Source organism: Denticeps clupeoides, chromosome 7 (assembly GCF_900700375.1).
Source record: "Denticeps clupeoides chromosome 7, fDenClu1.1, whole genome shotgun sequence".
Taxonomy (NCBI): Eukaryota; Metazoa; Chordata; class Actinopteri; order Clupeiformes; family Denticipitidae; genus Denticeps; species Denticeps clupeoides.
Genome location: NC_041713.1, coordinates 21,570,707 through 21,585,890, shown reverse-complemented (window position 1 = coordinate 21,585,890; position 15,184 = coordinate 21,570,707). Strand labels below are relative to the sequence as shown.

The following is a 15,184-nucleotide window of genomic DNA, read 5'->3' as shown; positions in this document are numbered from 1 at the left end:
TTTACACCCCAAAGACTGATTCGTGTGCCCCTCTAACTAAAAGAATGCATTCAGCTACAGCTTATTGGCTCCAAGTTTCAAAAGCACCTATATGCAGTGTAACATACATACATACATACAAAAAGTTCTCATTCGGTATTATTTATTACATTGCGGCAAAGTACATTTCATGTGCAGAAATGCAGCAGGTTACACGCTTAGTTTGGCACATATCAACAACGTTACCTGTGTTTCCTCCGCTCCTCGTCAAGTCCCCAAAATTATTGTTCATGAAGATAAACGTTAGTCATGGCTACATGATTCCCTTGGCTTAACAGTCGTGTGCTTCAGTCCAGCTAGACCCCCCCCCCCCAGTCACGGAATGGTAGAAAATGAAAACGGGCCGATGGAAAGGTAGGGGGAAATGGGTAGTGCAACAAAAATTATTAGATACCGACTCAACGTGGACACACATCAGCTTCGAATATTGCACTGTATCAACATTTGAAATGACATTCATTCAAGAAGGTGCCAGTCCTAAGGCTTTAGTCCTATGTGCCATGAGTCTTATGCATAGAAAAGTGTATTAGAAAACGTAAACTCGCACGGTTACACTCAGCCACCTGGTTTTGAAAGCCCACAGAGCTTAAAGACGTGGTTCCGTCTCACGCCCACTGAGCAGGTACCTTTAAGACAACGTCGCCCGGCTAAACCCCGGAATCGGCGTACATTCCGTTGATCAGGTAGTCCACCTGGGTGTAGTCTTTGCGCTTGTAGCTCTTGTACGCCTGCGAGGTGAACATGGCTACCGTGACCGCGAAGAACAAGAGGCCGAAGAGGAGGAGCGCCAGCAGGGAGCTGGTGTCCAGCAGGTGAGCGGCCAGCTGCTCCTCCACGCTGCCGCGCACCGGCCCCTCGCCGCCTGGCGGGGTGGGGGCGTCCGGAGGCCTGCTCTGGGCCGCTGTTGCGGTGTGAAGGGCTGGAGACGTGGAAGTGGGAGCGGGGGAGCTTTGGTCGGTGGCTGCTGGCTGCGGCTGGCCGGGTGACGGAACGCGTACGGACGTCGCTGGTGCTGCAGTCGTAGTGAAGGTCCTGTGCACGACTGGCAGTAGTGTGGTGGAAGTGTGCGAGGTCTGGATCGCTGGGACACGTTGATTTGTGGGCGAAGCAGGTTTTGGGGAAGAAGTGGACACTGTTGTGGACACATTTGGAGCAGGTGTTTGGGAAGAATTTGACATGTTAGCAGCAAGTGAAGTATTCCAGGAAGGCTGGACGGGGCCTGTGGTTGTTGGGATAGTGGTGTTGGGAGAAGGTGGACCACCTACATTGGCAAGAGTGTCATTTGGGCTCCTGCCAAATTGATGAGAAAAACCTGAAAGAAAAAATACGCAGAATGTAATTGGTAATAAACACAAACATTTCTAACTTCTGTTCATAATTTGGTATTTCTTTTGATGAAGAATAGTGATCTGTTTCCGTCTTTGTTGTAGAGAACCACACGTGTGCAGTTATCGCCGTCGTACAACCAAGTGTAGTGACTTGCTCGTAAAATCAGCGGAAAATGACAATAACCTCATTCCTGTCCGGCACAACCATAGAACTGGTGCAGAATTCCCCTCTGAGGATCAAGCACTCCGTTCCTTAAATGTTTCAGGAAATGTTTAGCAGATTTCACTTTGCAAACAATAATGTCACCTTACTAACATTATTATTAACTCCAAAAGACGGCAGTGGAGATTCAATTTTACTACAGTGGAAAGTCTCAGTGTCAGAAAGTGAAGTGATTGTCACTGTGAAACACTGCAGCACAGCACGCGGTGACACAACTGAGCTTTGCTCAGTGGCACCTTGGCGGTTCAGGGATTTGATTACGGGTCTGTTTCCTCACCCGTTCGGCCAATACTTCAACAATATATTGTTTCCTCAAGATTATGAAAGATTTTCTCCCCTGCTGCCCGTGGTCTACTCGTTCGGCCCGGCGTCCCATCACAGAAAAGACATGGTGGCTCTGAATCCTGCTGCTGTGCGGTCATACTGAGGTCACTAGTCAACAGGTCCAGGCTACTCCCCACAACTATACAAGCCCCACTAATCTGGCCGTGGTGGTGTTAAGGAGCCAGTTGTCTTTTCTTTGGAATGTATCGTTTTATAGCGATCTAGCCCTCCAAACCCCTCCGGTAAACCCTGTTTACTGAGCTGTCTGGGCTTCTCACCCTGGGGTGGGGGTGCCAGAGATCAGAGATATGTTGTCTATATCTTAGACGACAACAAACCCAAACTCTGTATAATACTGTATGTTATATAGACTACAGCTATAAATGTTGGCCCGCGTCGGGTTCGATCAGCAAACATGACCTTATGGTCTATAGTACCTATCCTTTCTATATGATTCGCTGATGGTAAATCTGTTTCAGTGATTGGTAGAAGTGTTTTGCATGTTGTAAGTTTGTTTTATTTAAATTATCGCAAGAGAGATGAGATATGGAGGCGAAGGTGAAATGGAGGCAAACAGCTGAAATTAAAAAAAAAAAAAAAAAGGTCACTTGTGATACACAGCAGCACAGCACACAGTGAAATTTGTCCTCTGCATTTAACCAATCACCCTGAGTGAGCAGTGGGCAGCCATGACAGTCGCCCGGGGAGCAGTGGCACCTCAGTGGCACCTCGGCGGATCGGGATTCGAACCGGCAACCTTCTGATTACGGGGCCGCTTCCTTAACTGCTAGGCCACCACTGCCCCAGTTTATATTTTATACTCGACATTTCATTTCCCGCTCGGGGCAAAACGTAAATATTGCAAGAGCACAGGGTCATGGCTGCATGGCTGTCATTTATTTAAATGCACAACACAGCATATCCGTCGAGTCGGGTTCAGGTTTTAATCTGTCGATCTCGGGCCGATTACAGCTCTAATATAGACTCTGTATTGCCTGCAGTATAAAACAAGGAGAATAAGAACAAAAAACTACAACTTCTCTTTTAATGTGTGTATGCGGGAAGGAATTGGTATTGGGGGGTCCTGGCATGTCTTGGTTGGAAACCACAGTCCTAAGGTATAGTATTTGCTACGCATCTGACTTATCTATTATGTTTTATTGGTCTTATTGTCTTCTCACTCATGCTGGATAATGGAGAACAAAACGGGAATAAAGAATAACATGTGCTGTATGACAATATGATTCATTTCCTGTCAATTGTGTCAGAATCAGTCAGAAATATGAAAAACTATAAAAGCACCTTGGTCAAATAACAAACCTTCAAAACTGGCGTTTCTACAGTCATCACCAGCTGGGCACTTTAAGAAGAAACATGTTGAGATATTTTCCATGTAGAGAGCCCAGTCACACTCCAAAATTCCTGTGCCTGGGAGGGAAGAATAAGAAAAGAGAGGGGGAGAAACAACCCAAAAATATATAAAATTGCACAAATAAACCAAGAACGTTGCAAACCTCCACGTTTCTCACAATATAAGACGTAGAACCTGTATTACGCTAAAATCTTACTGGTTAATAAACATTATTCAGTGCGTTCTTTCAGCGATATAGTGTGATATAATAGACCTGCTACTCTCTGTCGCACAGCGTTTCATTTACATTTACGGCATTTCTGAGACGCCCTTATCCAGAGCGACTTACAGTCAGTAGTTACAGGGACAGTCGCCCCCTGGAGACACTCAGGGATAAGTGTCTTGCTCAGGGACACAATGGTAGCGGTGTATGTGTACCTGTAGGCTGGCCTAGAGAGCAGCCGCATACATGATGAGCGCCACTTTTCAACCCAAACCTGTGTACAATCCGCTCTTACTACGACATAGGGACACATACACCGCTGATGTAAACATCCTTTTTGTTCTGCGGAACGGTTCTAGAGCTGTGGGGAATGGACAGATCATGAGGCGTGACTGGAGAAACAGAAGAGAGGGATGGACCAGAGGCTAAGCCCCAGTTCACCCTTCTCCTCCAGACGCTGGACGCCGTCGCATCTGCTCTGCTGCGTGTGGATGACATGCATAGATCTGGAAGGTTGGAATGCCAAAAATCACTCGCGTATTTTTAGCTGACCACCGTACCAAACATTTCATACTTCCAGATGGGGAATGGTGCGTTTCGTACGGCCCACAGCCCCAGCTGCTGGGAAGCACCATGGCAAACGTACAGTTCGTGGTCCCTCTGTGTAGCTCAGGTGGGACAGCGCGTGTGGCTTTTAAAGAAGACAGGAAAAAACAGCACCGTGTGATTTAATTAAAAAAAAAAAAAAAAAAAAAAAAAAAAAAAAAAAAAGAGAGAACATGTCATGACAAAAGACTGAAGGATTATGGGCCGCAAAGGAGTGCCAGGCTTATAAACACAGCACGGCCTGAGCACCCCTTTCATCTTAAATCTGAAACACATGGCCCCTTTGAAATTACACATCCTTCTACTCCGAAGATGCGATTTAAAAGGGGGAAAAAAATGGGGGAAAAACATATGGTTTCACTTTTTCAAAAATATGATATTCCACAGACTCACAAATTTATCTGATTGATCTGCAGAGGTAACCATTAAGGCGGCATGTTCACCTGACCATATCCAGAGCTAAAGATTTAAGAATTCTAGATTATTTTTTTATCTTCCCAGCAGTAACTCTGAAACTGTCCAGGAAGGGAGTGAAAGTGTAACACACACAAATAATAATTATTAAAAAGTCTAAGTGCTAATAATTTCATCTGGAAAGAGAAAAAAAAACAAAAAAAAACTATCGATATGCGCTACAAGAACTGGGGATCCGTCTCTCCCAAGGAATTTCTCTAACAAATGCTTTAGGTGAATCAATATTTTATCACTGTTTGACATGGGGTGTTTTGCTACATACATATAAATGTTTGCGCGCGCACACACACACACACACACACACACAGTTTAAGAGTAAACATAATAAACATATTTTAAGTGTACTTTTTTTTTTTTTTTTTTGTTGAAGTGATTGTCATTGTGAAACACTGCAGAAACGTGTCCTCTGCTTTGAACCGTCACCCTTGGTGAGCAGTGGGCAGCCATGACAGGCGCCCGGGGAGCAGCGTGTGGGGACGGTAACTTGCAGTGGCTCTTTGGCGGTTCGGGATTCGAACCGGCAACCTTCCGATTACGGGTCCGCTTCCTTAACCGCTAGGATAAGAGAGTGTTAAGTGCATTATTTCTAGCTAATATTACTGCACGCTGGACAGGAACACTTACACTGTTCTTTAGTACAGTTCCCCGGATCTTCCACTGCACGACTGTCCACAAGTGTGGGTCTGGAGGCTGCTGCGTGGTCCCCTGAAAGGGCCTGCAGCGTGAACAGGCCCAGGACAAGGGTAGTGATGAGGTGCCGGAGGGTCATGGTGCAGCAGGGAGACCAACGCGCACAAACACACGGGGGTTCCGCTAGTGGCGCGGCATCAGAGCGAGAACATCTGTGAAGACACCAGAGGAGACGCTGTGAGCAGCAGACTCATCTAAAACATATTCAAATTCCATCAGCACAACCGGGGTGGTGCTAGTAGCCTAGCCAGAAGACCCAGGTTCAAATCCCACTTACTACCATCGTGTCCCTGAGCAAGACACTTAACTCCGAGTGTCTCCAGGGGGACTGTCCCTGTAACTACTGACTGTAAGTCGCTCTGGATAAGGCCGTCTGATAAATGCTGTAAATGTAAATGTGCTTTATATCAGAAAGAAAAAAATAATACATTTTCGTGAAATAATTTTTACATTCTAGCCCCAAAGTTTGAATCAAGTACGCCACCTAGCACAAAGTCGTGAAATTACAAGAACGTCTGGGGATGGACAAATCATGCAACTTTACAAATACAGTATTTACCAGACAAACCCCAGTAATAAGCGTGGGAACTCTATTAAAACGTGTCTAGAGACCCACCACAGGAATAAATTAATTATTGTGTGAAAATGCATTTATTTACAGCGCCATCCCACGGCGGCTGGTCGCCTGGTTTGACTACAAGTTAGCTCAACTTGTATTTACATGATTATTTGTATGAAGAGACGGCATCTGCGACACGTCGTGTTAAAGGCGAGTGGTTTTATGCTCCTGGCTGATAAAAGGCAGGAACTTGCGTGGCCCGGAATGATCTCGGCCCACTGAGCAAACACGCACAAGAAGCCGCAGCAGCTCCGGCCACGTCCACACGCGGACAGCTCCGCCGTCAGCCGCGAACACGAGACTCGACGACTCCACCACCGACCAACACACACGCCGATCGGTCGGTCGGTCGGTCGGTCGGTCAGTCGGCGCGATCTTGCGGTCCCCGGGTCCAGGGGCGTGGGCTGAACGGACACATCCTGTTAGCCAGCTAGCTGCAGTCACGCCTTCCCTAACGCGCGAACGGGAGCCCCTGGTCCACGCACCACAACCCGGCCTGTTACACCCGCTCACCTGGGAAGCGCCAGGCGCAGAAAACACGCGTGAACGCCGGAGAGTTACAGCCGGAGCCGTAAGCGCGGCGATCCAGCCAACCAGCCGCCGGGTTCCTGGCCGGACGTCCAATCAGAAGCGGCGACAGTTACACGTCACGGGGCTCCGAACACGTTCATCAAATGGCCGCGGGGGCGGAACGAGCGCGTCTACCTTCCGCTCGGTCCCGGTGCTCAGCGCTGCCAGACGCCCATCGGCCCGGCTGAAGCTCTCTGGAACTCCGCCGCCGTCACCACGTCCACGCAGGCGCTGCCGTCCACGAGTACGGAAGGCCGAGCGGGCCAAAAGCACCAGCTAGTTCTTTACATTCACTTTGGAAATGCACTTCGTTACGATTTCAAGTTAAAATGTAAAAGTTGCGTATCTCAATTACTATATGAATGTAATGTCACCAAATAAATTAAATTGATTACTTGATCACTTTTTACATTATAAATAAAAGTTCTTGACAAAGCACTTTGGAATTTAACCTGGCAGTGTCTACTGTCAATACATGAATTAAAATCATTATAATTGATCAATTTAATAGAGATAATATAATAACAGCCACGCCAATGTCAGACTTTACGCTTCATTTTACTGTAAGATCATGCAGTTCGAAACCACTGTTAAATCAAATATTCAACATACAAGAGCATTAAATAATGTGAGGATTGCTGCTACACCACTTATTAAACATATAGCCAAGGTAATGGTGAATCTTTTAAGTAACGGTACTTTAATTACACCTTTTGTTCCAGTAACATTAAAATGACTTTTTGTAATTAAATTACCTAATGGCGTTACATATCACTCCCCAATACTGTATATTTCCAAGAACAAAATATATTCTGTGCCACAAAAGGTGTAATGGGGGCAAGGAAGAACCCCCTGTGCAGGACAGCTGATGGTGGCTGGGGAGATGACACAAAAGTGTATGTTGTTCGAAGGCAGACTCCGTTCAGTAAATAATACTTCAACATAAAAAACGCCAATAAAACATTAAGAATAAATAATAAACAGTAAGCCCAACCTCTCTCATTCGCCAGTCAACTCTAATCTCCTGACTGACCAGTTGGGCCTGTCTTTATAGACCTGGACCATACCATTTATCCAACAGAAAACTATCAAATATCTTAAAACAAACATTTCCAACAGATCATAATAATCAAATTGCACATTCATAATGAACTAATATGCATTTAAAACGTTTCAATTACACAGCCTCACATTAGTTTATTAATCATTTGACACAATTACCAGTTAATCCCCTTCTGACTCAACGTAATTTGGGAAATTCTTCTTAGCTCCGCCCCTTCTCCAGCACCCAGGAATCATTTAAATCTCCCCACAGTTATTTTCCCATTAATGAACTCTTAATCTGTTCTTAGCTGTCTGGTCCAATCACAAAACTAACAGACTTTTTATTTCCTATGAAACATCAAAAACTACAAATCAGTAAAAATAGCTGCTGTTATATGGCTGTTTGGAGTGTTTAATATGGGCAACAGACCATAGCTCTGTTACAATCATCCTACATATTGTTGCATTTTGTCCACATTTCGTAGAAGGCTGGGTGTTTCAGAATAAAAATATAGTTGGCAAAATTTATTTTTCGTCCACAAATTGACCATTTGTCACCCTCAGAAAGTCATGTTTCATCCATGAGAGGCATTTCAATGACAGAATGTAGTTTTGTCCACCACAAATTGCATTTTCTCAACAAATTTCAACAGAAAAATGATGTTCTGTTAATTACTGTATGTCATACACAAAATGCATTTTGTCAACAACATAAAAATAATTTCCTCCCCAGAATGCACTTTGACACCAGAATTTGGACAACAATGTTCTGCCATTGACAGTACAAAAAATTTGACCACAAAATTGTTTAGGGCAAAAAGTCATGTTGTTAAAAAAAAACATTTAAATGAGCATTGTCCCTGTGCGCTGCGCCCCAGGATGCCCTCTGGGGTCGCAACCCTGATAAAGAATAAGCGGATATTTATGAGTTAAATGGGCCAATACTATATACTATATACTATACTATATATATGTTATAGAGAACATATGTTCTAAATAGACATAACCATAAATACTGCTGCTAAATGTTGAGGTTCTGTTATTACCACTCACATCCTTCATTTTCAAATATACCAATGTTTATTGAACACAGGCAGATTTATTTTTGATAGAAACAAACCAGTCAAACATTTAAGATTAGACAGACACGTTAAAATACAGACGTATCTTCCTGATAGGGACTAGGTGGCAAAAAAATTATACACTGTGTACAGTCAAGTCGCCATTCTCAATGTGTATTTAAAAAAATATCTGAATGACGTATGACCGGCAACAAATACAGATTTACATGTACTGTAAATCATGGAGAAATCTCCGTCTTTTTGCCGCAGTGGCCCCTCGCCTGTTCTACACCCGGACGGCAGGTGGCGGTATTCGCTCTAAACCGCCTGCCACGGTAGAGAGGAGCGGACGGAGAAGAAGCGGCGGAACGGGAGTCCGCGGCAGCACAACCTGTCAATATCTTTATTATTTTTTTTTTTTTTTGAGAGATCGTTGAAGACGAACCATAGAATCGTCTTTCACCCTCACTATCCTTGCCCGCTTGCTCGCTTTTTCTGGAAAGTATGTTAATAGTTGTTACCCGGATATATGAACACATAGTACATGTGCAGGTTGCCATATGTACAGATCAAACCTTGGTCTATTTCACGTTTAAAAACCACTCGTCAGTGTCATCTGGGTGTAGTTCAGGAAAAACAAATAATGATAATTAGGTACAATTCACTTTCTAATTGAAGATGCTGAAGACACGAGAAAATGGCTTTTTGTGTTCTCAGGTTCGACTGGTGTGGCTGAAGAAGACATGTGGAGGGCGGACGAGATTGCCCAACTTTGCTACGATCGCTTCCGGGATTTGCCCAAAAGAGGGAAGCCGGAGATTGGCAGGGAATGGACTCTGCTTGCTGCTGTGGTGAAAATAACCCGGGGCCAGGATATGGGTGCGTGCGGGGACTTCACAGTCTCACATAAAACATCTGGGAATTCACAGATGTGACCTGATACATGTTGTGCCCTCAGCTGAAAAGGAGGTGGTGTCTTTGGGGACGGGCACTAAATGCATCGGCCGTTCAGCCATGAGCCCCTCAGGTACGGCGCTGGTCAGGCTCGTCCAGTCGACCTGTCTGTAACACATTTCACGGTTTTACTAATGCAGTAGTCACGGCATATTCGGGCACTCTCCGACCCCTCAGGAGACGTTCTCAACGACAGCCATGCTGAAATCGTGGCCAGGAGAGGGTGCGTCAGGTGCGTCTCGCCTCTGCTTTCGCCGCGCTGACGTGTCGCACTTGTTCCAGCTCTTGTTTGGTTGTCCAGGTATCTGACCGAGCACCTGGGCAGAGCAGTCCGTGGGGAGAAGAGCTCAGTTTTCTGTCCTGCTGATGATGAGGGTAAATGGAGGGTCCAGCCTGGAGTCTCTTTCCTGTTCTTCACCAGCCACACACCCTGTGAGTTTAGCTCAATAAGTCACGTGGAAATCTCAGCTTTAGCCCTTTTACATGGGATAGCTCTTAATGCAAGTCATTCATAACATTTGAATGAAAAATGAACACAGATTAACTTGATAAATTGTGGATACATCTGATATTGATATTGTGGTACTGATGTATGGAAGAGAAAGGGAGAAACTGAAGGCAAGAGGGCGCATAGTGATGATAACAACAAAATGATCTTACTGCTTTTTAAAAAATTCTGTTATACGGTCATGATATAGAATCATAATCCTATCTGTTGTGCAATGGTATAACCATCGAACTGCATTCTGATGTTTATTCTCTGGGCTTGCAGTCATCATACCCAATACAACATTATGCTGCTTCTTAATTACTACTTTGAAGAATGCTTCAATTATCAATATGAGAACAAAGTACTCAGTTCAGGGTTGAGTCAAGTGAATTTTCCAGGCTTTTCCGTATAAAACAGATTTTGTATATGTTCTGGAAAAGTCTGTAGTATCTTTGCCGGCTTTACGCAGTGAGCCGTGTCACATGGCGTTGCTTCCAGATTCCAGCACCTCCGCAGCAGCACGTCTCCTTTTAAAAGGCGTGTAAGTTACAGCTGATGATCTACGCGGACTTGGAGGAAGAAACGCTGTCCTTTAAATTAAGCTTTTCTGTTTAGTTTAACAATTTTCTGGTAATTTTTTCACATTTGCACAGAGTTGTTGAAAAGTCCTGGAAATTCTTTTGTAAAAAAAGCCCTGCCATTACGTATAAAATAATTCCGCTGTATTATCTGTACTGAGCGTTATCAGATTGCTCTGAACTAGCGATACAACACATTTAGTGTACTGTAGATGTATCCCCAACTTAACCAACGTTGTCCCTGATTCTCCCTGCAGGTGGAGATGCATCAATCGTGCCTGAGGCCGACGCCCAGTCCCAGCCTTGCCTCGTGGTGAGAGCCGAGAAAGACACAAAAGAGAAGAGCGGACCGTCTGAAAATGGTCTGAAGCGCAGATCAGACAGGCAGCCAGATGGATCTGACAAGCGCTTTAAAGGGGAGCCAGGGGAGGGTGAGAAGAAGAAGGAGGTGCTTGAGGGGGCTGAGAAGGTAGTGGGTAGTCACGCCCATTTGTCCTTGGAAAAAGACTCTCAAACAGGGCAGCGGCAGGACCCAGCAACGCTTGGGGCTGCTGACCTCCACCGCACTGGTGCCAAGTGTGTCCCTGGAGGCACCCCTGACCCCCTGGAGCCTGGTCTGGGTTACCACAGTGTGGGGGTGCTGAGGGTGAAGCCAGGACGTGGTGAGCCCACTTTGTCGTTGTCCTGCAGCGATAAGATGGCCCGCTGGACTGTGCTGGGCTTCCAGGGGGCGCTGTTGATCCACTACCTTCAGAGCGCTGTCTATTTTGAGGCGGTCATAACAGGGAAGTGTCCCTACAGCCCAGACGCCATGAAGAGAGCGCTGTGCAGTCGGTAAGACGGCCCTCCAGAAGGCCACGGCGCCGTCCCTGCATAATGCATCTCATTTTCTGTCCTGAAGATTTACATGCACATATTTTCTCTAAAATGAGTTGCATATTTATAAATGTAATTATATATGTGTTCTTTTTCATTCAAGGCAATGTAGTTTCTGAAGCTATTTTGTGCACTACATGTAGGCCATCTGAAGAAAAATACCGTTGCATTGAGCTCATTTTCATGTTTAATTCAGCTGTGCAAACTGATCTAAGCTTCAGCTGTCACTCGTACTATTATATGTTATGAAGAATATTCAACCAACATTTAAACAACATATTTGAACATAGTTCATGGTTTTGCTGGCCTGTAATAGGCTAGATACCTAAATGTCGAACCATGATGTAGAACTAAATTTACATTTACGCCATTTATCAGATTATCCAGAGCGACTTACAACCAGTAGTTACAGGGACAGTCCCCCTGCACACACTCAAGGTTAAGTGTCTTGCTCAGGGACATAATGGTAGTAGGCGGGGTTACCCACTAGGCTACTACCACTATAGAACTATTTTCTAACATTGGGTGGGTTGCACCCATTTTGCAGACCCGACCGGGTGGAAATTCTAATTGTAACAAGACTTTGGACAGTATGCAGTCCTAAAACGTAAACGTGCAAGGATTCCAATAGAATGGTAAATACAGGAAAATTATGTCTTCCAAAAAGCGTCATGCTACCAGATAAGCGTTGGAGGTGGAGTCTAAAATCCACATTTTTAAATTCTCCTTGAATTTAACCCCACAAAAAAAAAAACAGAACATAACGTATCCAGAAAAGAAGCAGGTTCTTGCTTGTTGCATCACACCCTTTATTAACTCGTTTTGGGATTCCAGCCCATGTGAACGGGTTTTTTCCCCCCACCAGCCATGGAACACCGGAAGACGTGTTTCGTGATGACCAATGACTTTCTCTACAGCTGCTGCCATGTGACGGGACTTCCAACTGGCTTTGCAGTCAGGCCTCCTGAGCTTTTCCAGTCCGGCCTGGAGTTCTGCCACAGCCTCTCCCAAACTCAACTGTCCCACCACAGCAGCAAGGGCAGGGTGTCTCCCTGCGGTGCAGGTTTGGTACCACTCCTTTTTTTTATGTATTAGCTCTTTTAACACATAACAGTATGCCCTGAAGTCGCTCTTTTTCTTTTCAGCAATAAGCTGGTCTGCGGTCCCCAACCAGCCTGTTGATGTGACTGCTACAGGCTACAAACACGGGGTGACCAAGAAGGCACTGGGCACAGCGCAGGCGCGGTAATATTCCCATTTGCCTGTTTCCAGGCTGTTCATTTCATCCTTCTCTAGAAGTCTAGGTACTTTTTGCCGTGTCTTTTGCAGGTCTCTGATATCCAAGGTGGAGCTTTTTAGATCATTCCAGGCACTGTTGAAAGCAACACCTGTCGCTCAGATCCCACCTTCTCTGAGGTGAGATGCCTTCAAAATATGACAATGGCTTCTTCATATCTGTCTGTGTGTGTGTGTGTGTGTGTGTGTGTGGTGCGCCATGTGTATATATAGTTTGTTTTTGGCAGCATGTCTTAATTTTAGTTTTAGTCTAGTCTTTGCGTCAAGCTGTCATTTTAGTCTTTATTAGTCTCAGTCATGTCCAGACTCATTTAAGTCTATATATCTGGTAAATGTACATGTAGATACATCACACCCCCTGCCAGGTGCAACTGTAACAAGATAATCGATGTTACTCACATTATTCTTAACTCGAGACTGAAATCTGTAAACCGCCAAGTCGTATGTAGAGCGGCCTCCTGCGTTTATACCCTTAAAATGAAATGGCAGTAAAAACTGGTATGTTGCTACATAAAATGAATAACTTTAATAACTGCTTTAGTGTAAGGTTAGGTTTAGATGAAAAAATAAGTTTCGTATTAAAACCCGATCTTACTTTATTTTAGAAAACATTTGTGTGTGTTTGCCCGAACCCCGGCATGCACATCCATGCTGGCGTTGAAAGGAATAAATATTCCAATCTTTTTGGGAACAGAGTCCCTTTGTTGGGCAGCATTTTTGCCATCATCATATGATCCTGCACCACACCCCCGCTTCTCCACCTCCTCCTCCCTGCTCAGGATCAGGTCTCTGCGATGCACAAAAGCAGAACTGATCCCTGTTTTTGGCTCAGATTTGTGAGGGAACAAAATTGAGCTCTGTGCACTGCTATAATTTATTTATTTATTTTGTTAAAATAATCTTCTATTAAGTTTTTTTTTCTTGTTACACACACTCACACGTACACATCAGCTTTTTTCCTTTAGGCCCACACCTCTCCGCACTCAGACAGAGGAAATGAAAAGCGCTGGTCAGTGCACCAGCCGACGGACGGACGGGTGGGGGGCTACATCAGAGCCCCTCTCTGTTCATCCAGCCGTTTCTGGTTCCCAGCATTCCTCTCTGCATTGATGCAGAACACCAAAAAGGTTGACCCGCCGTCTTTGTTTTGGTAGGGACGCGGCGCTGCAGACGTACTGGGACTACAAGCGAGCGGCCCGGGACTACCAGCTCGCCTGGCTGTGCGTGCGGACGCAGGCCTTCCCCCTGTGGCCGCAGAGTCCCAGAGAGCTGCTTCACTTTAAATGAGACGCCAGGACAAGAACAGTGACCCACAACAAGAGCTGGGACCCGCGGCCAAACAAACACAAAACATTTAGTGAAGCGCAGATGGTGCTGCAGTGGATGCTGAGTGCAGGACGGCCGACCCACGGGCCCTGGACAAGAGGAAGAGTTTAAAAGCGACGCCTCAGTCCACAGCCAATAAGAGCAGAGTGGAACAGATGGGTGACCTCACACACACACACACACACACAGAGACACACTCACCCAGCTTAGAGGGCACTGTTGCAATAATGGAGTGTGTAGGACCACATAAAACAGCTCCGATCACATGCAGGGGGATGTGAGCGTTTGACGGTCTCAAAAAACATTTTGGGAAAAGTACTTATTTGACTATTGTCTCATTCTGTTTTCTTATGCAAATATGCTTATGTTCATATAATCACAAACACTGCTTAAATTGACATTCTTTTCTGTATAAAGTAAGTATTTCCATGGACACAGCGAACTAAAACAGCTGCAAAGATGTAATGAAGAAATAAAAGGAATAGTTTTTGGTTTACTGGTCATCCCAATTTTGCAATTATTTAATAGAAATTCAATTAGTTTTTTCTAATTGTTTTTTCAATTAATTGTTTGACAGTGACAGAGACTGTCCATGTTTTCAAGCTTGCCACCTTCTTCTTTGTGCAGAACGTAGTTCCGGCATAATTTCGACTTCTGATTCGGGTTATTATCTTGCCGTAGGAAGATCTAGAAACACACTACTTACTGCAGTTCCACAATGTTCAAATAATGCTAATGAGGGTGTGGTACCACACTGCTTTTATGCAGACTGCAACCTCCATTGTGGCAGAACAGCTTTAAGTTGTTAACCTGTTTCCTGAAAAATGCCTTTTTCTGGGGTAACCACACCTCTTTTTTAAACCAAAAATGATGGTAGACATTAGAGGTGTGAACCGATACTGGCCTCTTGATTCGATTACGATTATCAATGCCTCGATATTGACGCATCGCGATGCTCCCCATACATTTTTAACATGATCACATGATGAAAATGTCGGCGTTCACCTGGTAACAGTTGTATGTACTGGTAGTACGTCACTATTCTGTGGGCGGAGTTAGTCGTCTATCCCGGGCCTGATGCAGAGAGCGTGATGGAAACCCCAGCAGCGGCG

General features: G+C 45.0%; 2 protein-coding genes across 5 annotated transcripts; one reads left to right on the top strand and one right to left on the bottom strand.

The window, feature by feature from the left end:
• Positions 1–125: 125 nt before the first annotated feature.
• Positions 126–6,629, bottom strand: c7h11orf24 (chromosome 7 C11orf24 homolog). Of its 3 annotated transcripts, none has more exons than XM_028987113.1 (4): positions 6,391–6,629; positions 5,193–5,410; positions 3,235–3,342; positions 126–1,351 (listed from the first exon to the last, which is right to left on the bottom strand). In XM_028987113.1, exons 2-4 carry the CDS (start codon positions 5,335–5,337, stop codon positions 687–689), a joined length of 918 nt encoding a protein of 305 aa, XP_028842946.1. In that variant the 5' UTR covers positions 5,338–5,410; positions 6,391–6,629; the 3' UTR covers positions 126–686. The 3 variants fall into 3 exon arrangements, with proteins under 3 accessions (XP_028842946.1, XP_028842947.1, XP_028842948.1); XM_028987114.1 differs by lacking the exon at positions 6,391–6,629 and adding an exon at positions 5,980–6,358; XM_028987115.1 differs by lacking the exons at positions 5,193–5,410; positions 6,391–6,629 and adding an exon at positions 4,049–4,177.
• Positions 6,630–8,892: 2,263 nt separating this feature from the next.
• Positions 8,893–14,568, top strand: adat1 (adenosine deaminase tRNA specific 1). Of its 2 annotated transcripts, none has more exons than XM_028987932.1 (10): positions 8,893–9,054; positions 9,270–9,431; positions 9,511–9,579; positions 9,684–9,729; positions 9,808–9,938; positions 10,832–11,408; positions 12,368–12,513; positions 12,596–12,695; positions 12,780–12,866; positions 13,901–14,568. In XM_028987932.1, the coding sequence occupies exons 2-10, from the start codon at positions 9,296–9,298 to the stop codon at positions 14,031–14,033; spliced, it is 1,425 nt and encodes a 474-aa protein (XP_028843765.1). In that variant the 5' UTR covers positions 8,893–9,054; positions 9,270–9,295; the 3' UTR covers positions 14,034–14,568. The 2 variants fall into 2 exon arrangements, with proteins under 2 accessions (XP_028843765.1, XP_028843764.1); XM_028987931.1 differs by having other exon boundaries at positions 9,684–9,738.
• The last annotated feature ends 616 nt before the right edge of the window (positions 14,569–15,184 follow it).

Excerpts from the sequence above, each read along its gene's own strand:
- c7h11orf24 (XM_028987113.1), bottom strand. The coding sequence starts at position 5,337 with ATGACCCTCCGGCACCTCATCACTACCCTTGTCCTGGGCCTGTTCACG. Across the intron at positions 3,343-5,192 it reads GAACTGTACTAAAGAACAGT|GCACAGGAATTTTGGAGTGT; the intron begins GTAAGTGTTCCT and ends CTTCCCTCCCAG. Across the intron at positions 1,352-3,234 it reads TAGAAACGCCAGTTTTGAAG|GTTTTTCTCATCAATTTGGC; the intron begins GTTTGTTATTTG and ends TTTTTCTTTCAG.
- adat1 (XM_028987931.1), top strand. The coding sequence starts at position 9,296 with ATGTGGAGGGCGGACGAGATTGCCCAACTTTGCTACGATCGCTTCCGG. Across the intron at positions 9,939-10,831 it reads CTTCACCAGCCACACACCCT|GTGGAGATGCATCAATCGTG; the intron begins GTGAGTTTAGCT and ends TTCTCCCTGCAG. Across the intron at positions 12,867-13,900 it reads CAGATCCCACCTTCTCTGAG|GGACGCGGCGCTGCAGACGT; the intron begins GTGAGATGCCTT and ends TTGTTTTGGTAG.